Source organism: Danio rerio, chromosome 25, assembly GCF_049306965.1.
Source record: "Danio rerio strain Tuebingen ecotype United States chromosome 25, GRCz12tu, whole genome shotgun sequence".
Classification (NCBI taxonomy): Eukaryota; Metazoa; Chordata; class Actinopteri; order Cypriniformes; family Danionidae; genus Danio; species Danio rerio.
The window spans coordinates 24,945,226-24,968,913 of record NC_133200.1 but is presented as its reverse complement, the minus strand read 5'-3'; the positions used below and the strand labels follow the sequence as shown (position 1 = coordinate 24,968,913).

Sequence of the window (23,688 nt, the reverse complement as noted above, 5' to 3'; positions counted from 1 at the left end):
GTGTAACGGTATCCAAAAATTTACCTAAAATATTTTTCTTTTTATTAAAAGAGTCCAAATAAGCCAAATTAGATGTGCTGTCAACAAGCATTTGAAGCTCTACCAGCTCCTTCTCAATTGATTTTATTGAACGGAGAATGTCTCCTGTGACATTAAGAGTATATTGTTGACACAGCTGTTTGACCTGTACCTTTGCAACCTCCCACCACTGCTGCAAACATTGAAAATAAGTTTTTGTATTTCTAAAATTCTTCCAGAACTCTTTAAAAATCTCCTTAAAATGCTTATCAGACAATAAATTACTGTTAAAATGCCAATATGCACTTTTGATTTAATAGACCTTTGAGATATGACACATTGTAACAAACTGTGATCAAAGAAACTCACTGGGCAAATTGAACAGCTTCTAAAAAGATTAAATTGGTGCTTAAAACAATAAAATCTATCTAATCTTGCTAGTGAAATCATATTATCACAAGCATGAGCCCAGGTATACTGTCTTTGACTGCCATTAAAATTCCTCCAGACATCAACAATTTCATGGGTTTTTATTAATTGAATTAGACGCTTCTGTGAAGCCATGTGTGGTTCAACATGATTCCTATCAAGCATGCTCTCAGTACAATTAAAATCCCCCCTAAAAACAAAACTTTGTCAGTGTCACAATTACTTAAAACATTACTCAACGTATCAAGGAACACCATCCTTTCTAAAGCATTAACTGGAACATACACGCATATAAAAATAAAAGAATATTTTTCAAACTGGGCATCAACTTTTAAAAGTCTACCTTTAATGACTTCATCCACCTGATAGGAAACAGGAACAAAGCTCTTAGAGAACAGAATAGCAACCCCACTGCTAGTTGAATTCAAATGACTTCAAATGGATAACGGATAATGAATTCAAACGGATAACCCATCAAATTCCTTACCCTAGTCAGAACTGTTTAATGCATCACTATGCGTTTCTTAAATACATAAAACATCAATTCTCTTTTGTTTAATTATTTCATATATCTGATACCTTTTCCTAATATCTCTAGCCCCATTTACATTAAGAGAAGCCACAAAAAAAAAAACTCCTCCATAGAAAGGAAAGAAAGGCAAAACCAAAAATAGCCCAAGCAGAAAAAACAGAAAAGAAAAAAAAAGGAGAACGTATTTATGTGCTGTCATTACCGAGCCTTGGTTGGGCATTAAGTTTGCCAAGCAGTTTTTCTAGTTGATACACCCCCTGTACAATCTTCCCTCACTCCTAAAAAGCTTAGCTTTTTCCATGAATTGCATTACATCTGGGAAATATTCCTAAATTTTTTGCCTCCGTTACACTCACCCCCCTAAACCTCACTCCCATCCGGGTCACGGCACCAATGTAACCCCACCGGTCTTACACCGCCCAACCCGCTCCGAGCTGGGATCAAACCAGCTACCTTCCGCATGGGAGTCGGTTGCTCTACCAAGGAGGCTAAAGACCATGGCCTCTAGCGTCTGTCGCTAGAGCACGTTAAGAGGTCAGAGGAGTGAGGTTTACCTGCACAGCACTTACTAGCTGGCCTCCGTTACATAGGCGCAATACTAACACCTGTCACAGCGGCTATGCGATTCTGCATCTCAGAGTCACGCGCATCAGCAGGTGAACGATTTTGATCTTGCTGCTGGTTTAATCGACCGGGGCATGAGCGAATTAAATGACCCACTTCCCCGCATGTAAAACACTTCATGCTGTTTGTAGTCACAAATATTACACGATTAAATTCGTCCTGACGAAAGTTTAAAGCCACGTCTAATTCATCTAAGTTGTCCTGCAAAATCATATAGGCGTAACGCCGAAAAGACAAAACATGCTTTAACAAAGGCAACTTGCACCCGATAGGAATAATTTTTATTGGGGAAACAAGTTTGCCATAGCAAGAAAGCATTCCGGTCAGCACCTCGTTCGAAATAAAAGGTGGTACGTTGGACAAAGTTATTCTTTTAGATGGGGTGGACAGCGGAAGCACTGGGTTGAAAATTCCACCAATAACTATTCCACTTTCAACCAACTGATTCGCCAAATCAACCGTCTTAACAAATACTACAATCGCATTATTCATACGAGATGCTGACAGGATGCTTGCAGTGCCCACAACTTCACCTATAGCCAAACTACACTCCTCCACACTAACAGTGGAGTCCACTTTGATCCCATGACGCCATGTTAGAAAATCAAAGCTCCAACTCCCTGTCATAGCCATTCTGACACGAAAACCGAGAGCAGATGCTCCGGTATAAGTTTAATTAATTCTTTTCTCAAACTAATGAAGCCAATAACCTCAAAAAGACGAGAAAAAGAATAGAAAAAGTAAACCTTTTGTACCTGTACACACGCCAAACGCTCACACACAGCTCCGCCCACTCATGCAGCACATGCATAACAGAAAGAAAGAAAGAAAGAAACAAAGAATGAACAAAAAAGAAAGCAGACAAACATATGGAAAATGAACAAACAAATAAAAAAAGAATGATGGATGGATGGATGTCTGACTGAAAAAGAAAGAAAGATGGACAGACAGACTGACAAATGAAAAAAGGAAATAAAGAAAGAAAGAAAGAGTGTGTCACAATCACCAGCGATCTAAAAGATAAACACGCTTGTAAACACGCATATCAGATAGAACTACAAATCTGCCATTATATGGACTACAAGATCCAGTAATGCACTGCACACGCACACCGGTTCCTAATCCTGGCTGATTGCTAACACACAAAGCTGAAGCTGTTTAGAGCTAATGACATGGACTTTAAAAGCAGCACAGACACACACACTAACTGCTGAGTCTTGTTAAGTGTGAACATTACGACATGTTTTCCTTGCCTTTTCTTGCTGTGTTTTTACCCTCACCTTGTATTTATGTTTACGTTGCCTGCTGTCTGTCTGTACTGACCATCTGCCTGTTTATGGGCCATGACTCTGGATTGCCTGTATCCATCTGTTTGCTTCTGTGTTGACTGCTGCTTGCCTGACCATTCTCTGCATAATAAACCCTGCATCTGGATCCACATCTTCCATTGTCAGTGTCCGGCTTTAGATTACAGAGTAATGGGCAGACAGATGGAAATCTAACAAACAAACAAATTAAAAAATAAGAATATTGACATATGGATGAATGGATGGATGGATGGATGGATGAAAGAAAAAAAAGAAAGAAATATGGACAGACAGACAAAAAAATGGACAAAAAAGAAAGAAATATAGATAGATAGAAAGATGAATGGCTAAAAGAAAGAAAAAAAGGACAAATGGTCCCACAGAAAATAATCAAACAAACAAAAAAGATGGATGGATGGATGGATAAAAGAAAGAAAGAAAGAAAGAAAGAAAGAAAGAAAGAAAGAAAGAAAGAAAGAAAGAAAGAAAGAAAGAAAGAAAGAAACTGATGCTGATCCATCCATCCATCATTACTAGACAGTGAAAGTCCACCCACTTATCCCCATTCATTAGCATTCAGTGCTTGCCCAATTGCAATCCTTCACAACATGATAAAGCCAGCAGGCTTACAGTATAGAAAATAGAGACTACCCACATGCTCTCGGACAGGTTTTGTCATGTTACTCACCAAATTCTATACCAGCTTCTACTTACCTGTTGTCACCTGTCCTTCATCTGCCAGCACATATAAAGAAAAGTCTTATAATCTCAAGTACTCTTTGTATTTCATCTGGTTAGTTTAAATAATACCCATGTGTGAATCCCCAGTCTGTCTCCACTTTCAGCAGAAGACCCAACTGAACACAACGTTGATCCCAAGCAGCATCAGAAATCCAAACTCCAAATGAACTATTGTTTTTGCATGTGTTTCCTATATTTTCAGATGGACCCATGATAGTTTATATTGAGCAAATATAGCATATATAATATTCCTATTATCTGGTCAGACTTTACACTGGGTGTGAACCATTGGTGATTTATTAACCATTGGTACCATCTAAATGTTGCAACAGAAACCAAGACTCATCAAACCAAGCAACATTTTTACAATACATTACATTTTACAATACTTTCCAGTTTTGGTGAGCCTATACGAATTGTTTCCTGTTCTTAGCCAACAAGGGTGGCACCTAGTGTGGTCTTCTGCTGCTGTAGCCCATCAGCCTCGACGTGTTGTGCATTCAGAGATGCTTTTCTGCATAATTTAGTTGTAACAAGTGTTTTTTTGAGTTACTATTGCCTTTCTATGTGATTGGCTGATTAGAAATCTGCATTAACATGCTGTTGGGCAGCTAATAAAGTGGCCAGTGAGTGTATTTAAAAATTTCTTTGAGCAAAATAGTGTGATCTGCTTTGTTGGTAACAGGCAATTGTACTTATCACAAGGGGGAGCTGTGAAAAAAAGTTACATAGTGTTGCTTTAATAGACCCTTAGCTCCTCTTGACGGCTTTCAAATAAGTCTTGGGTCAGACAGTAGGCACTGTCTCTGTTTAGAATCAGTTCTATCAGTTTTTCCAAGGTAAAGCCACTGATCTGCAATCAAGTTTTATCATCCGATGAAATGAAACGCACTGATCACATCACACCGTATCATCAAAGGCTTGTGCGCTCCATCAACAAACAGTGATATATATGACATGCCATTTGGCTCTCAAGTGTCATCCATCTCTCCATCCTCAAATCTTAAAGGCTTAATGCTTGTGAATCCACTCTGCCTGCTGCATTACCATTACCTATTGGCACCCCTCCAGGACCAGATCCCGTACAAATAGACCAGATTTACTTAATGTACCACTGCATCTGAACATCACTGAGGATAGTTAATGACTTGTACTTTTATTGTGAAGTGGATGGCATTCTGATCACCTTGTGTCAGTGGTGACTACCATCTCAGTTGTGCTACAAACTCTATCTTTGGCTAAGATGAATTTTCCAGTAAATCCTTGTCAATGTTCTAATCTGGTAAACGTGATCATGATCATAGGATCTGTTGGTAACTTCATCTCCTGAGACTTCCTACATGAGCCTTATTGACAATGAAAGATTAGAGAAATATAAACAAATCACTGGGTTGGGGTTTTGTCAGGTACTGTGCTATTATTCTAAAACTCAGATATCTAGAAAGCATCCTTTTCCTTGTGCTAGAAGTATTGAACACAACTACACGATCTTACCATCAACTGACCAGGGGTGAAATATTCTCTTGCTTGAAGAATATGAAGAAAACCCAAAAATATAAGTCAATCCGTTCACGCATTTACAGCTGCGTACAAAGCCATTTTTACTGCCAAAATATGCATGAAATTCATATAAAAGGTTCTTTAAGTGCATAGAGAATGTCGTGAATGGGGAGGTAAGGAGTCGTTTGAAGCAACACTATCCAACTTTCTCATGTGGTTTCCCCAATGCAGATTGCACTGTTGTGCTAAGCATTTATATATTTTCCATTTGGCAGGGAATGACTGGGGCTGCATGACACAAAGTTGCATGCATGATTTCATGTGACATAAGTAGAGCTGCACAACTGATTTAAGATAATTGTATGCACATTTTTGTGGTAAAACTGGCTTTGTATGCAGCTGTAAATGGAAATATACAGTGTTCCAGGATGTTTTCAATACAAAAATGATAACTACACAACCACCACTATGGCCATTCGACTGTATTTTTGACCTGCTGTCTGCAGCTACATTACTTAAGGGTAATATCTACCCACTGTCCATCCTGGAACAGAAAACCCTCTCAAGCAAGAATTCATTCAAATGTCTACATCTTTTACTATTTTCATCTTCAGTTTTTGATAAAGGGTTAAAATCATGCATTGAGTACTGCACTCTCAATTCCCTGACGGTAATATATTCAATTCAATTCACCTTTATTTCTATAGTGCTTTTTACAATGTAGATTGTGTCAAAGCAGCTTCACATATAAGAATATGGTGATTTGAAACATTGTCAGTTCAGTTTTTAGAGTTTAAGTTCAGTTAAGTTCAGTGTGGTTTATTATTCACTGCTGAGAGTCCAAACACTTAAAGCTAAAATTTCCTTGATAATCTACAGAACAAACCATCATTATACAATAACTTGTCTAATTACCCTAACCTGCCTAGTTAAACTAATTAATCTAGTTAAGCCTTTAAATGTCACTTTAAGCTGTATAGAAGTATCTTGAAAAATATTTCGTCAAATATGTTTTACTGTTATCATAGCAAAGATAAATCAGTCATTAGAAATGAGATATTAAAACTATTATGTTTAGAAATGTGTTAAAAAAATCTCTTCATTAAACAGAAATTGGGAAAAACATAAACAAGCGGTCTAATAATTCAAGGGGGATAATAATTCTGACTTCAACTGTATATATATTGTACATCTTTGTAATACAGTTGGCTGGTTTTATGCTAGCAATTAAAGAGTAAAATTATTTAAGTACAGTTTTTCTCAGTGGCTTTGGTGCGTTTCTCACACCACTATTTACATTTACACAACAGTTAATGCATTTCTCAAAACAATGTCTTTTCTGCACTTCATAGTAGCAGTTTCTCATTCTTTCCAACACATTGCGAATGCTTTTGGACATGCATTAATTGCTTTCATACTCTGCTGTTTTATAACAATATCATTTGCTTATGTCATGTCAGTCAAAATTAACTAAACTTGCAAATGCTGGAGTTATTACATACAAAAATCTTGAACTAGTTGTTAAAATCTGTCAAGCTAATTTTGTTAAAAAATCAAATCTTTTTTCCAGAAAATGTCTTCTAAATTGAACAATTTTATAAATAATTTACACACCTGTGTGTGTGTTGTAGGTTCAGTTCCAATATGTACTGCAATATTGTTTACAGTTGTTCACAGGTCTACCCAAAGGGAGTTTTTGTTTGTTGTAAATAAGAGTGTATTAATTCTTTTGCACATACTGTGAATAAATTATAATTGCAAAGAGCAAATGCAGTAAAAATTAGGGATGGCTGACGTGAAACTGATGTTTCGACAGTGTCGAGATCCCGAAGCGCAAGTGTTTCGAAACACTGCACCGAAGCATTATCCGAAGCACCCAAGTCACGTGACTAAAGTGTTTCGAAACACTTAGTCACATGACTGAAGCGATTCAAAGTATCGATCAGCTTAGAAACGTTTCGAGACCTGGTGAATCTGGATTTCACTGCCAAGGTCAAAAATATTCTGTCTCATATGGCCTAGAAGACTGCATGCTGTTTCTATGCTTTGCATGATGTTTTGGGTTCGAATCCCGACTTGTACAAATACTCTGAAATTATGGTTTTATGTATTTTAATCATGTTTCTGTTTTGTGTAGCCTAAATGGGATACAGCTGCAGTTACGCCATCAATTTAGCATCCTTTTTGTAACACTGTAAAACAATAATAAATATTTTTACAGTATGGTTGTGTTTAGGGTAGGCGGACATTAATAAAATACTATAAATGGGAAATTTAATTAATATTATAAATAATTCTTGATAACTTCAGGCCACCGTTTCTGATCTAGCAACAACCCTTTTTTAAGACCAAAACAAGACATATTTATTCACAAATTATTTATTTGGATATCAGACCAATGTTGAAACAAAGCGATACAAGAGCAAAGCATTACCAACTGGTATTAAAGCATTTCAAAACAACTGTTTTAGGCTGGCTTCGACCCTACTATCCCCACATGGGAGTCTTACACCTAAACCACTGTACTAAATTACTTGAAGGACCAAGCATACAAAGTGGGGTTTAATGCCTCAATTTGTTTAACTGTTCTTTACTGAAGCTGTTTCAGTGCAATACATAAAAAATGACCACTAGATGTCACTGTAGAGTGGGGTTTCGAAACGTTTCGAAGCTTCGACACATTTGCTTCGACTGTTTCAGTGTTTCACGAAGCCTCGCTTTGCCCACCACTAGTAAAAATGTGAAACATACATATTCAGTGTCTTGGACTCAGATACCTCACAAAATGCAGTTATGTTTAACTTTACTGTAGTTCCTTAAGGGAACTCTACGCTGCATCTCTGTTAGGAGACACAATAGGATACCATCCCTCTTTTATAACCTTCTGAAGCACAGGTGTAATTAATCCAATGTAATTGGCGGGACGCAACGTGCGTATGGCGTCAGACCAAAGGTGTAAAAGCACCACGCACACAGTGAACTTCAGCTTTTTCTCTCTTCACTCTGCAAATGAGTTTGTTGATTTTGAAGCACTAGCAGTACTGATAAGGCACTACAAAAACCATTTATACTGAATACAAGCACACACTTTCATTTTCTGTTTAAAAAAAGTAGTAAAATGGAAAAGAAATTTAGATCATGTGCTCCTCCATGTCCTCGTTTCATCACAGAACAGGACACACATGATTTGTGTGTGCAGTGCCTTGGTCAGGAGCACGCACAGTCAGCCCTTGAGGGGGGTAGCTGTGTGCATTGCGATTCACTTCCTGGCCGAGTGCTGCGAAGTCACCGCGCTCTGTTTGATAAAGAGCCGGCGGCGGGCGTGCCTGCGGCAACAATAGTGCACCCCCACCCGGACCTCTGGAAACTGTGGGTGTGGCCTCTGAGGGGGCCCACCTTGTAGATCTTGGTTTGTCAACTGACGACAGCCCCCTTTGAACCAATTGAGGATGTGTCAGAAAATTTTCTAACCCTTAAAACGTATTTTTTTTTTTTGGCTATTACATCCATCAAGAAAGTAGGAGGTTTACAAGCTTTGTCTGTAGCTCCCTCTTGTCTGGAATTCTCACCTGGTATGGTGAGAGTATTTCTGTACCCCAGAGCAGGGTACGTTCCTAAGGTCCCAACTGAGGTGGTGCGACCTACTGTGCTGCAGGCCTTTAATCCTCCACCATTTATGACGCCAGACCAGGAGCGCTTGAATCTGCTTTGCCCAGTGCGGGCATTAGATGCGTTCGTACATCGTACGTCTGCTTGGCGTACAACAGAACAGTTGTTTGTTTTGTATGGCCCACCTAAAATAGGGGCACCAGCATCTAAGCAGTCTCTGAGCCGTTGGATAGTCGAGGCAATTTCACTGGCATATGAAGCTGTAGTGAGTCAACGGATCGTTCCAGAACCGAACAAGCCACAGACCATGTTATCCTTAAAAGATTGGTTGGTGCCTACATGTCTGAGCTTTGATTTAATTTTCAAAGCAATCCACAGGCACCCAGCAAAAGGCAATCCACAGGATGACTAGCCAGTCAACATCACAGTTGCGTGTTAATTAACTTTACACCTTAAAACAATAAGAGGCTCTACAATCAAAAACCCACCAAACCGGTTTTGAGAAGTACCTTTTGGTTCGCGTGTCCTTTTGCGTCTGCAAGGAATACACATTCTCAGGCAGACACAGAAGCGATCAGAAACGCTTCCAAAGTTTAATGGACATTTAAGTAAAACAGTCTATTTGAGTAATGTACGTTTGCTTTATGTTTCTGTAGGTTTTTGTGTGTACATGTTCCATGTGTTTAACAAAACTGTTATGGATAGTTATTGAGTAATAGCCCTCAGTGACAAATGAAATCTACAGAATGTTTGTGAAATACTTCATGCTTGGTATTGATTGAAAGCTAGGAACATTTCAAATGCATTGGTTTATATGAAGAAACCATACTATGAAAGGTGTCCATGTTATGAGACTTTATTTTAACAACTATGCTATCAAAGCAGCACCGACACAATTTGCTAACCCGGCCTTCTAGAGGGCGGAATTGGGGTGTGACTCCACCTGCACCTTCTCTGATTGGACAAGTATTGTGTAGACCAAGCCTCTACCAAAGCCTATAAAACTTTGAACAAAGGAATTTCATCGTCGTCTTTTGCCGGTCATCTTTGCCAGTCGTCACCGCTGTCGCTGCCCGGACGTCGCTCTTCTCGTGCTGTGGCCGTTACATCGCCTCGCCGGAAGCCTTGTTACATCACGGAGCAAACCGCGACCTTCACTTGCTGCCGGCTCGACCCCTGATCTGCTTGTGCAACCGCTTCAACAACAAGCCATCGGGTCAACACATCCAAACTCTTGAAACTCATCATAACTACAGGAACCCAGGAAGGACTTCGAACACCGCCTTGTCCAACATCCGTATCCCTATCAACCGACTAAGGAAACCCCTCTTCACCGACAAGGGGATTCCATCACGTCACTGAAGTTGCTACGTTGACCAATAAGCTTCGCCGGGATTTCCCTTTGGACCAGTCGAGGAAACCAAAATTACATTAGAACGCAAGTAGCACAAACAAGGTTTCTACCCATTACTGAATCTGGTGTGAATTATGTTTAAGTAGTAAAGAATAGCGAAATTCTCTGCTTTTATGGTTTCTCTCAGGTTGCAATGCTAAGAACTTAGCAAAGGCTAGAAGTTAAATCCACTCAGCCAAAACTCTCCTCAAACTGCTTGTGCGTGTGTGTATGTATGTGCATTTGTTTGTTTTACGTAGATTAGTACTTTGTGTTATAGAGTAGCAATAAACTTTTGTTTCGTTTTAAGATCCGTGTTGGTGTGTTGTGTGCTTTATAAGTTAATGCCTCAGCTTCAGATACTGTTACCTTGCTCATTAAATAATTAGATACTGTTTTTATATTGTTATTGTTGGCCACGTAATAATATAATATAATACAGAATTGCTTTACACTAAACGTTCTATTTGCTGGACAAATACTAAAGTTAAGTGTAAGCTTTAAATAATTCTATGTGAATCATGTTCGAATCTTTGATTCGAATCCCCAAAGTTTAAACATGATTTAAACCAAAGAGCTGATTCTTACAGAAGCCCTGCATCGGCCTGTACCTGAAGCGATCAGGGCCCACTCAACCAGAGGTATGGCGGCTTCCAAAGCCTTTCGTTCTGGCCAGTCCATGACTGGCATCTGTAACACAGCTGGGTGGTCCACCCCGCATACCTTTGTAAGGTTTTATCAGTTGGACCTGGACCCTACTCCAGGTTTCAGTGTCCTAGCATTCTAAGGAGAACTCATCCCCGGCATGTAAAACTATGGCGTGTTTGGGATAGCATTCCCATTGTGTCTCCAAACAGAGACGCAGCATAGAGTTCCTGAGAGGGAAGGTCTCAGGTTACGAATGTAACCATGGTTCCCTAAGGAAACGAGATGCTGCGTCGCATTGCCATACTTTTCATACCTGGTGTGAAAGAGGTATAAGCTGAAGTTCACTGTGTGCATGGTGCTTTTATACCTTTGGTCTGATGCCACACGCACGTTGCGTACCGCCAAATGCATTGGATTGATTACACCTGTGCTTCAGAAGGTTATAAAAGAGGGATGGTATCCCATTGTGTCTCCTAACAGAGATGCAGCGTCTCGTTCCCTTAGGGAACCATGGTTACATTCGTAACCTGAGACGTTTTCAAATGGCTGTGCAAATAGTATATAGTGCTGTCTCGAGCATTTTCAGGAAGTGTCACCAAAATCTGACTTCTGCATTGGAAAAAATGTACAGAGTAAACTGTCATAATGAAAACATGACAAAGCCATTTGACTATTTTGTTCAATAACAATAGTGCCAGGATGTTCATCTTGATGACACTGACATTTTCATTGATATCAATACTTGCTTTCGAGGAATGAGCTCTCCATTTTAAGCAAGTTACACTTTTTTGCCGGTTATCAACTAGGTTTTGCAGTTTGTACTAATTGTTTTAAGAAATGCATTAACTGTTTTACAAATGTAAACAGTGTTGTGAGAAATGCACCAAAGCGACTGAGAAAAATTGTAAATAAGTGTAAATAGCATGGATCATGAATAATGGAAAAGAGGCCACATATACTGTCTTATAGGGGCCAAGAATTTGGGCTTAGCCCATGATGAGTAGGAGTAATATTTTCCTCTGGTCCACACAGCTGTGGAATAACTATAGGGAGCTTGCGTCCTCGCAGAACTAGACTAAAAGGAGTACATACAACTTATTAGGCTGATAAATAGAAGACCAAATTTGTAACACTAAATTTGTATCACGGAACCATGAAAATTGGGTAAGGCTGCATAGACAAGGCAACTTACTTTCTGTTTTTTATATAGCATTATGAATTTAGAATTAAGAGTGTTTTCTGGGAGTACATGCATTGGGGTTTCATCTACATTTATACAACTTGATATAAGCCCACACTGTAAAAAAAATTCTTAATTTTACGGTTTATTTAATTATTATGGGTGTATATATATATATATATATATATATATATATATATATATATATATATATATATATATATATATATATATATATATATAAAACTTAAAATAATAGCTGTTACATTACAGAAATTCAATGTAAATTTTTCTGGCACCCCTGCTGCCGGAAATAAAACATAAAATTAGGGATTTTTTTTTTGATTTTTTTTACAGTGCAGGACATAGCTGAACATAACCACATCTCCTGGGTCCTACAAAAGCTCAGCCAAAACTTAAGCTGGAGAATTGGGAGTTTCATCATCAATTCATCAAGTTCCAAGATAGATTGATAGATACATGGACGGACTGGGACAAAAATTCAGCCCTGGCACTATAGCCACACCAGCCCACATTACCATACGTACTGTTTGTTTGACATTCTTGCCAGATTTTGATTATGTCCGCGTAACCTTTGATTGAGTCGACCCCTCTTGAAACTATCACCGATTGGGCCAAATGATTAACATTTACTATTATTATTACTATTATTACCATCATCACCGTCATCATAATATTCACATGTTGCACGAGATAAAAGCTGCTGCATGTAAAAACCAATACATATAAAAAATAATAATAAAATAAAAATAAAAAACCGACCGGCCCACATTTAAAAAAATGGTCCAGCCCTTCTGGCATTTGCCAGAATTGCCAGATGGCCAGTCCGCCCCTGGATAGATAGATAGATAGATAGATAGATAGATAGATAGATAGATAGATAGATAGATAGATAGATAGATAGATAGATAGATAGATAGATAGATAGATAGATAGATAGATAGATAGATAGATAGATAGATAGATAGATAGATAGATAGATAGATAGAACACACACTTAAAAATGACATTTGGTGTTTGTTCAAACTATCTAAAATGAGCAGAAACAAACCAATTTTTGCAACAGTTTAATAGTTTTATGCTTAATCCACTTAAATTTGTGATAGTTAATAAGCTAACTTAATTCCTTCAAGTTTTCCCAAGACAATATAATTGTGTGGAACCCAGCATTTTTACAGTGCATTGCTAAAATGAAGTACATAGAGATAAACAGACCAGATGGTAGAATCATTAATGTAGCAGTGTTAAGCTTTATTATTGTAAAATGAACAACAACAAATAGTCTGGCCAAGAAAATTATGTAAACAAAACAACTTTTTACATTACTTTATTTTGTTTTTATTTAATTTGTATTAATTATTTTTAATTGTATTCATTAATTTAGATTCCTTTTTTATTTTATTCCCATGATTTATGTTGATAGTAAAGAGGAAAGCAAAACAACCAGTAACTGTCCAGAAAAAAAAAAAAAAAAAATACTTAAAGGGATAGTTAACCCAGTTTTTTTTATTCTGTCATCATTTACTCTCATTTACTCTCCCTTTAATTCTCAGTAATTGAGTTTTTTCTTCTCCTGAACACAAAACAATTTATTTTGAAGAATGTAAAAAAAAAAAAAAAACAGTAATGCATGTAGATGTTTTTCCTATTTTACAACATCTTTGTGTGTGTGCGTGCGTGCGTGCGTGCGTGCGTGCGTGCGTGTGTGTGTGTGTGTGTGTGTGTGTGTGTGTGTGTGCTCAGCAGATAAAAATCGAAACTCATGAGGATTTAAGCCACTTAAGGATGGGATAATTTGTGAGCTATCCTTTTTTTATGGGTGAACTATCCCTTTACTGCTAGAAATGTATGCTACCGTAGTTTGTTTAGAATGTAATAAGTGTACAGAGCTTTCTTTCTTTCTTTCTTTCTATTTTAATTTATTTATTTGTTTAAACAGATACAGAGTGAATTTAATGTTGTCTGAGAAAAGGACCAAAACTGAAACCTTTAAAGGGTCATGACTGAAGAAACTTAAATTTATAACAATAAACTCAAAACAGTTTTGATTTGTACTGAAACTTTGTGCTGATGCATAATCACCATACTTTTCTTTTTTTTTTTCATAATTTGTGTAATGCTTAATAATACTTGAAATGTAATTGTTTGGTAGTGTACACACGAATTGAGCACATTAGTATATTTTTTATCATGGAAAATATTTGAACAGTTACAATAATTATTGGTGTTTTATTATTTGCACACTGTTAACCCAAAAAGTTGAAGTAACTCACGCCATTTGAGAAAAGCAATTGCAACAAACCATTTAAATTAAAAAACTAATCCTAATGAGTACTGTGAACTTCAACTATTTGAGTAAACGAAACAATTTGAGCACAGTAAAACCCAATAAATGAAGAGAACTCAAACCAACTGATAACTGTAAAACCCAGTAAGTTAAGGCAACTTAAACCGTTTGAGGAAACCGATTGCTACAATCCATTTGAGTTAAAACTAATTTATATGAGTACTGTGAAATTGCTACATTTAAGTTGAAGTAATGAAGTATTTTATTAACTCATTGCCTTCAACACTGATTTCAAAACTGTTTTCAAATGAGTGGAATTAACTTTCAGTCAATTTTGAGTTAACTACATCCATTTCATTTGATTCCATTTCAAGTTGACCATTGGGTTTTACAGTGCAGATATTACCTGAAAATGTGATAGAAACATGTTGTGGACAAGATTCTGCAGGAAAAAAAAAAAAAAATCTAAATATATAAAAAGTAGAAAATAAATTAAATAAAAAAGAAATAAAAATAATAATCAAAACCAACATAATTTACATTCATTATTGATTAAAGGCATTTTATTGTGGTAACAGAGCTATTAGACAAAGTTTGGCAGGTGTTTTAAAGTAGATGGGATGTTTGTTTTTTTATAAACTTAGAATGCATAACTTACAACAACAGTCACACAATATTAATAATATAAAATGACATTAATGTACAACACACTTATGTAGTGAACAGATATATTGCGTTATGGTGCAAATAGAGTACAAATGCTTTGAGGAGAGGTTAAAATAAGACTACGTACTGAATGCATATTAAGATTATCAGCCTTTTCTGCATTGAGATTGATTTGTGCACCTGACTGAATGGTTACAGCACACACACCGTTACAGAAACATCGTGCGCATGGGTTGATGCGTGTTTCTTGCGCTTACGCGAGTCAACCGCTCTGCATGCAGGCGCGTTTCCAAATGCCAGGCGCGTGCACGCATATAGTGAGAATGGGGGATTCACCGCACAGTGCACCCTGACCGGGGGCCCCGGTAATCTCAAAGCTCGTGTAATCACTTTCTCTTGTACCTTTCTGAAGAAGCAGTATGACGTTACGTCACACCAGCGCAAAAGTGCAGGCCAAGCAAATAAGCCGCTGAGGAGCTATTTGTAGGCATTGCTGCCAAACCCGGGTAAGGCTGCTCACTCTTCTGCAATCAATGCTTTTAAACTTGCTATTGCACTAGAAGCAGCATGCATTACATTTTTTGTTCATTCTGGAATGGTTCTGTTTGGAGAACTTGACCTGGATCATTTGATGACCGGCGGCCAGTGCGCGCAACCGCGCAATTACTAAATCCAGCTCAAATATTAACATTCGCAGGGAAGAGAACGCGTTGGACCGTTACACGATGACCATTCTGCATTTTGAAGCAGAAAGATTGTTACTTCTTATCATTTTCGATTAGATATCATTTTTTTCTTTCTATCTGAAATCATCATGCCACATACTCGCAACAGGAACCCAAGTCCAATCCCAGAGGTGACATGGGACACGGGCTTGAAAGAGATGAACGAGACCTGGAAGGGCGCAATTGCTTGCTTGGGAGTCGCTGTGTTTTTTGTCATGACAATTGGGATCATTTATTGGCAAGTTGTGGATCAGCCCAACAAGAACTGGATCCTGAAGGGTAGCTTTAGTGGACTTATTTGGGAGAGACGGACGCAAACTCTGGTCATACAGACACTGACCGAGGACAAAACTTTTGCGGAGATAGACGTGGAGAACGTGGGGAACACAGACATCGAGGTTCCGTTCGTGAGGAACATGTGCTGGCTTAACAAAACCGAGTTCTGCTACACTTGGGATTCGGTCGCAGAGGTGAAGATATCTTTGGAATCCGAGGAGGACTCGGATACTGAGTGCTACAGTGTAACCTGGACTCCAATTCACTGTCATGTGGACCTGAAGGTAAAATGCTTTTAGAACTAAACTCTTATATTTAGAAAAAAATAAATAAATAGCTGTAAAGCATGCTAATACAAAGCGTTTAGAAAGTTCTGATCCACACGTATAAAAAAATAGATTAAAAAATAGAAAAATTTTATATATTTTTTAACAGCCAGAGCCATTTATAACTGTAAAAAAATACTGGTTGCCTTAAATGTTTAAACTGAATCAAATTAACCCAACGATTCCATTAAACTTAAATTGTGTTAAACTGACTTAAAACAACTTGCGTAACTTAAAAAAATAAGTTAGAACATGATTAACTGTAATAAGTTGCAATGACCTAAACAAAATGCTGTCATGTGTCATGACTAATTGATCATATCATTTTTTTACAGTGTAGATAACTTTATATATCTAAAGAAAAAAGTAATTAAATAAAATAAGCTGTCTAGTTACTTTTATGGGATTAAGCTTTAAAAACTTCCTTTCTGACTTTTTTCCTCGCAGTAAATAGTCATTATAACGTTTAAACAGTTAAAAGTAACACAACATTAAATTGAAATATGTGTACTGATAAAATCAATACGTGCCTAGAGGCTGTTTTGGCGACATTTTATGGACAACATAATTTTGTTTCTTATCGTTAGGGACTTATAAATTATGTTTTATTATATGAGTTTGTTAACATTAACTTATAACCAATGTTTGTGGTTGCTAAAATGTGAAACTGAAAGGCACATCTATAATTATATACAAATAATATAAAAACTATACATGTTATTTTTTTTGAAATAGCTTCTTTGATTAGCTAAGTGTGTCAGACTCTCTTAATAGCTATAAATAATGATTTAAAGTTTTCTTGTTTTACATAGTTGCATAAAGCATTTTAGCTGAACTGATTTAACTTTATAAGTTATTATTTATATCAAGTTTACTATTTAATTAAAGGGAATTTTTATTTGATTTCCCAAACCTATTTTGGGTGGTTATTCAGTTATTTTACTTTGCATTCTTACTTTCTTAAAAAAAAAAGAAAAAAAAAAGTTTTTTTTTAAAGCAGGGCTTTCAAAGTTCACCAGACTGAAATGGACAAAGGTACATTTCCCAGATATCCGCAAAGACAAAGTCTTTCTTTGTTCAGCAAGGAATTAATGCATTTCGGAAGTTTTCAACTTTAATCCCTTCATTTTCCACATTTCCTACTTCAGTAATATCCTACCTCGTGTGTTATTTTAGATTTAAGCCTAAAGAACACATAGTTCCGTCCAACCCTTTGACTTATATGCGCACCTGCTTTCATGTGTTGTGTGAGCCAGAAGCTTCTTAGCTGAATTTGCTTGCTCACGTTTTGCTTTGTTTTTACCATTGATGAAGAACAATGTAATTAGTACTTTCAACTCAATTAAATTAAATTCATCTTTAGTTCTATAGCGCTTTTTACAGTGTGGATTGCGACAAAACACAATAACTTAAATAAAGATAAACAATAGCCACAATTTTCCAGCAATTCAGGCAGGTAGGATTGATAATTAATTTAAAATAAAGACGTGCAGGATTATTCACCATATACAGTTGAAGTCAGAATTATTAGCCCCCCTTTTTATTTTTTTTCCCCCAATGTCTATTTAATGGAGAGAAGATTTTTTTCAACACATTTCTAAACATAATAGTTTTAGTAACTCATTTCAAAAAACAGATTTTTTTTTTTTTGACAGTAAATAATATTTGACTTGATAATATTCATCTTACATTTAAAGGCTTAACATTAAATACATTTAAATGCTTAACTAGGTTGATTAGGTTAACTAGGCAAGAAAGGGTAATTAGGCAAGTTATTGTATAATGATGGTTTGTTCTGTAGAAAAAAAAAATATAGCTTAAAGGGGCTAATAATTTTGACCTAAAAATAGTCCTTAAAAAATTAAAAGCTGCTTTTATTGTAGCAGAAATAAAACAAATAAGACTTTCTCCAGAAGAAAAATATTATCAGACATACTGTGAAAATGTCCTTGCTCTGCTAAACATTATTTGGGAAATATTTAAAAAAGAAAAAAAATCAAAGGGGGGCTAATAATTTTGACTTCAACTGTAGCTAGATTATACTGAGACATTTTAAGAATGGTTATCCTCTCTCTTAGGACTGTTTCTCCATGGTGAATATTTCATGGTACGGAGGTGCCAGCGTCCGTGCACCCAACTGGCCGATAAACAACGCCAATATTTCCATGCAGCCCTTCACAGTCAGCGACTTCAGGGACAACCCTTCTGGCTTTGGATCAGTTTTAGAACGTTACTTCCTGGGATCCTCAGGTAAGCAAAGCTTCAATGACTGCCACCCCTAAGCCAAATTTGGCCACCCTGTCCTTTTCACACTTTGTTGACCAGTCCAAACATGTATTCGCTTGTGACTATGCATACAATTCAAATCTGCCTCGGGCTCGAGATCACGGGGACCTACTGAACATAGAGAGCGTAACACAATACGGATGGTTACTTCTGCTTGGTGAAAGACAGCAAAACAAAGGACGTCGGACTTGAATCCGAACCCACTGGTATTTGTCAGCAGATGCCTGGTGTTTATATTGAGAGTTAATTAAGCAGACAATCTCAGAGACAGATTTAAATAACCATTGTGTTTATGTCTGGCTGTTAGCTTGATTTGAGGCAGGGTGGGGAGGTTCGGACAGATGCTCAGTTCATTCAAACATCATCAGTCACTCTACATTTTCAACATCTTAGTGTTTGTTTTCCTAATAAAGAGTTCAATCATTATTTTTACATTTATTTCATATATATAATATTCATTAACTCCCAAAGATGTATTTTATAATAAAATGTATTCATTACATATGTATGTATATAGTTTATTTTTGAAAATTGGTTTGAATTGTTTATAAATACTAGATAGAATGTGTTGAGTCTTTGAGATGGCTTTCACACAAATGCATTTTCATTTTAAAATAAGTTTTGATACTATTACACCTGACATCCACATAACTCTGGCATTTTCGACACACAGAAATGGGGCATTTAGAAATGCTGACGACCGTGTTTTTCTTTGGAAATTCCATTTCAGTATATACATTACACTCAAAAAATGTAATGTTTCTTCAAACTTTTTATTTAAAATGAGCTGAAACAACACAATTATTGAGTTTTTTTGGCACAACTTTATGATTTATGATTAATCTACTTAAATTTGTTAAAGCTAATAATTTAACTTAATTACTTCATGTAGTACCAACACAAATCGCTTGTGTGGATCCCAGGTTTTTTTTTTACAGTGTACACTCAAACAGTGACATTTGCTTTTTGTTAAAACTACTCGTTTAAATTGACCAGAAACAGCACGATTCTTAAATTCTTTGGAACATCTTAAATGTTTTATGCTCAATCCACTTATATTTGTAAAAACTAATATGTTAACTTAATTCTTTCATGTTGTTCCAACACAAATCACTCAAGTGGAACCCAGCATTTTTTACATTGTACACTGAAAAAAATGGCATTTGCTTTTTGTTTAATCTACTTATTTAAATTGAGCTGAAACAGCAAAGTTTTTGAGTTTTTAAAACAGCTTTATGGTTTTATGTTCAATCTACTTAAATTTGTAAAAAGTAATGAGTTATTTTAATTCCTTCATGTTGTCCCAACACAAATCGATTATGTGAAACCCAGTATTTTTACAGTGTAGATCAGGGGTCTCAAACTCTGCCCTACACAGTTTATTTCCAACCCTGCTTCAATACACGCTTGCAAAATTCTGTCGTATGGTGCTGATAAAGGGGCGGGATTAAACACGATGATTAGACAATTGCTCCATATTTTATATTTATGTACAGGGAGGTCATGTTTTGATTTTCTGCAGGTCTCATGCGATCAAGTGATGCGATTTCTCTGGTCAAAACTTGTCGCACGACCATGCGTTTCTGATCAGCCATATTTGCATGCATTGAATGGAAGTCTATTGGGCAAAAAATGCAGTGTAGGTTTTACCTGTAGGTTTTTAAACAAGTCTGAATGACTCAATTAGTTTGATCAGTTGATCAATTAGTTTGATCAGTTGTGTTTATTTACTGTGAAACCTTTAGGAACTAAGCTTGATACCTGTGATATAGATTAATTGAAATGCAAACTTTTCATTCGACAAGTCATTCACATGGTTGGGTATGAAACCCGGTGCCATAATGGCGTCGGTACCTATGTAACCGGTATGTACTCTTGGCATTTGTTTTTGGTGCTTAGAGAATGCATGCATGTAGGCAATGTGTGCAGTACAGTGCATCCGGTAAACAACTCCCTTCAGATTCATCAACACGCACAATCTCATTCATCAAATTTGCTTAAACTAATTGCTCTAAAGTATGACTATATTTTACAAGCAAGGATTCTGACACAGCAACATGAAGCAGAGGTTTTACAAAAGTTGCATGTAAGAGGGGAAACATGTCAAACTTAATAATAGATTTGAGGGCACCTGCACGCAATATATATAAATGTGTGGAATCCTGCATTTTTTACATTGTGGAATCAACTTAAAGGCAGAGGGTCTTTGACAGCTTGTGGCATCATCTGACACTTTCACTGGGTACATTTACATGGACACCAATACTCCAATTTTAATATGATTAAGACAATACTCTGATTAAAAGTCTACCATGTAAACAGCAATTTTTGATTACCTTAAAGAACCACCGACACAACACAACATGTAGAGTTTTTTTCTTTCCATCTTGCTATTATAAATTCCATTAAAACAGCACTCTTTCACCAGTCGTTACTTCATATTTTCATCCAATACCTTACTTTCTCACAAGGGCATGAACAATATGTTTCTGAATAAAAGTGAAACTGCTGAACTAGAGTTAAAGTCAAAATTTTAAAAATGAAACTCTGCAGGAAACGAGAATAGCCTGGTGACACAATGATGTTAATCAATCTTTGTGCTATAACATGTAAAACGGGATTCTAAAAAGAACATTCAAAAAGCAAATCACGAAAACACCTTAATCATATTATTGTCTTATTCAGATTAAGGTAAATAATTAGATTACTGATGTCTATGTAAACCTAGTCACAAGCCCTAACCCTAGAAAAAAGGTGTACACTGATTTTGATGAGAGCCTTTCCACAAGTTAGTAGTGAGCTAATGTAATGTTAATTAATGTTACTAGTTTTAATAACTCATTTCTAATAACTGATTTTTTTTGTCTTTGCCATGATGATAACTAATAATGATAAATAATATTTTACTAGATATTTTTCTAGACACTTCTATACAGCTTTAAGTGACATTTTAAGGCTTAACTAGGTTGATTAGATTAACTAGGCAGGATAGGGTAATTGGACAAGTTATTGCGTATTAATGGTTTGTTCTGTAGACTATCGGAAAAAAAAAATTATATATATATAAATCTTAAAAGGGCTTATAATTTTGACCTTAAAATGGTTATTAAAAAATGTAAAACTGCTTTCATTCTACCCAAAATAAAACAAATAAGACTTTCTCCTAAAGAAAAAAAATTATCAGATCATATTATATTATCACTGTGAACATTTCCTTGCTCTGTTAAACATAATATGCTAAATATTCAATAAAGAAAAAAAAAAAAAAAATATATATATATATATATATATATATATATATATATATATATATATATATATATACATAATATACATACACACACACACACACACACACACACACACACACACACACACACACACACACACACACACACACACACACACACACACACACACACACACACACACACACAGCCATGTCCCCCTGCAGCACAAGACTGGTTACTCACCGAAGCTAAGCAGGGCTGACCCTGGTCAGTACCTGGATGGGGTCACAAGGCCGAGGTCACAAGGCCGAGGTCCTGACTCTCTGTGTTCATTAAAAATCCCATATCACTTCTCGTGAAAGAGCAGGGGTGTAACCCTGGTGTCCTGGCCAAAGTCCCTCTATCAGCCCTTACGATCATTGTCTCCCAATCATCCCCTTCCACCAAATTGGCTCTATCACTGTCTCTCCTCTCCACCAATAGCTGGTGTGTGGTGAGCGCACTGGCGCCGTTGTCCTGTGGCAGCCGTCGCATCATCCAAGTGGATGCTGCACACTTGTGGTGGTGTGGAGAGCTTTGATTGTGAAGCGCTTTGGGTGTATGGCCATACACAATAAATGCACTATATAAATACACATTACATTACATAACATTATATATATATAAAGATTTTTAAATGTAAAATTATTTTTAAATATTTTTGTGGCTCAAAAATATCAATTCAGGCACTGTTTTGGCGCAGGTATCATTTTAAAAGTATTGATTTAGCACCAGTATAGAAATAACCCCAAACAATCCCTTACAAAAAATTACTGCAGATTTTTTTTTATTATTTTTTATTTATTCATTTTTATTTTATTTTTTTGAAAGGATACTGCAGTTTCAGTTAACTTCTGAAAAGTGTAGTTTTTTGGACAAGAAAAAACTGTTAAACATATCGCAGTATTACTGCAATACAACTGAAGTACTACTACAGTACAAATTCAGTACAGCTACTGCAATAGTACTGAAGTGATACTGCTACTAAAATGCAGTACTGTTAATGCAATAGAACTGGAGTATTACTACAGTACAACTGCCACACCGCTATTGCAATAAAACTGAGGTATTTCTATAATACAACTGCAGTATCATTACTTTGTACCTGCTCTGTGGTTTCCAATTAAGGTTTCAGTAATTCAGTTGTATTTACTACACCAATATATTGTATTGCACTTTTCAGAAGTATAAGTAACTACAGAAAGACATCTGCAATACTGCAATACTTAATACAACTAAAGTGCACTTTTAATACTTATGTACATAAGTGCAATCAATTATATGACATATTGCTATATTTCCTTGCTCAGTTTATTTAATGCTACTTCAGTTGTGCTGCAGATTTTACCGCTTTATTGCATTGTAGTTGAACTGTGTTTATACAGGATTATACTGCAATTTTGCAGTTGTATTAAATATCCCCTGGAACACAAGTGCAGTACAGTTCTTGCCACACCACTGGCATATTAGACTACAGAGTTTACTTGTTTTTACTCCAGTTTACCGCAACTTGTACTGCTATTAAACTTTATTGTACTGTATTTGAACTCTGTTTATACTTCATTGTATTGCAGTTTTGCAATTGTACTTAATTTTACTGCAGTTATACTTCTATACTGCTGTATACTGCAGTTTTACTTCAGTTTACTGCAGTTATTTTTGTAAGTGATACCCAACCCTACTCACATATGACCATTACACAAGCAGTAGACTGCAAGTATTGATGGCGATAAATTGTGAGCATGCTCAGTGAACGTTAATTATCATTTTAGGCTATATAGAGTGAACAGAGATTGTTTTTCTTAAATGCAATAAAAACACCAGTCTGGATGAGGAGTGTTTTCATTCTCA

The 23,688-nt window shown here is 36.4% G+C and overlaps 1 protein-coding gene across 2 annotated transcripts in view; it reads left to right on the top strand.

Moving 5' to 3' along the window:
• The first annotated feature begins 15,440 nt into the window (after positions 1–15,440).
• The window catches only part of si:ch211-236l14.4, an 88,608-nt gene continuing 80,360 nt past the window's right edge, over positions 15,441–23,688 (top strand). For both annotated transcript variants that reach the window (XR_012400411.1, XM_021473876.3), the window contains exons 1-2: positions 15,441–16,240; positions 18,361–18,532. Coding sequence is in view for 1 of the 2 variants with exons in the window: in XM_021473876.3 (XP_021329551.2) it covers positions 15,770–16,240; positions 18,361–18,532 (643 nt within the window). In the remaining variant the exon portion in view is untranslated. The remainder of the gene's footprint in view (positions 16,241–18,360; positions 18,533–23,688) is intronic.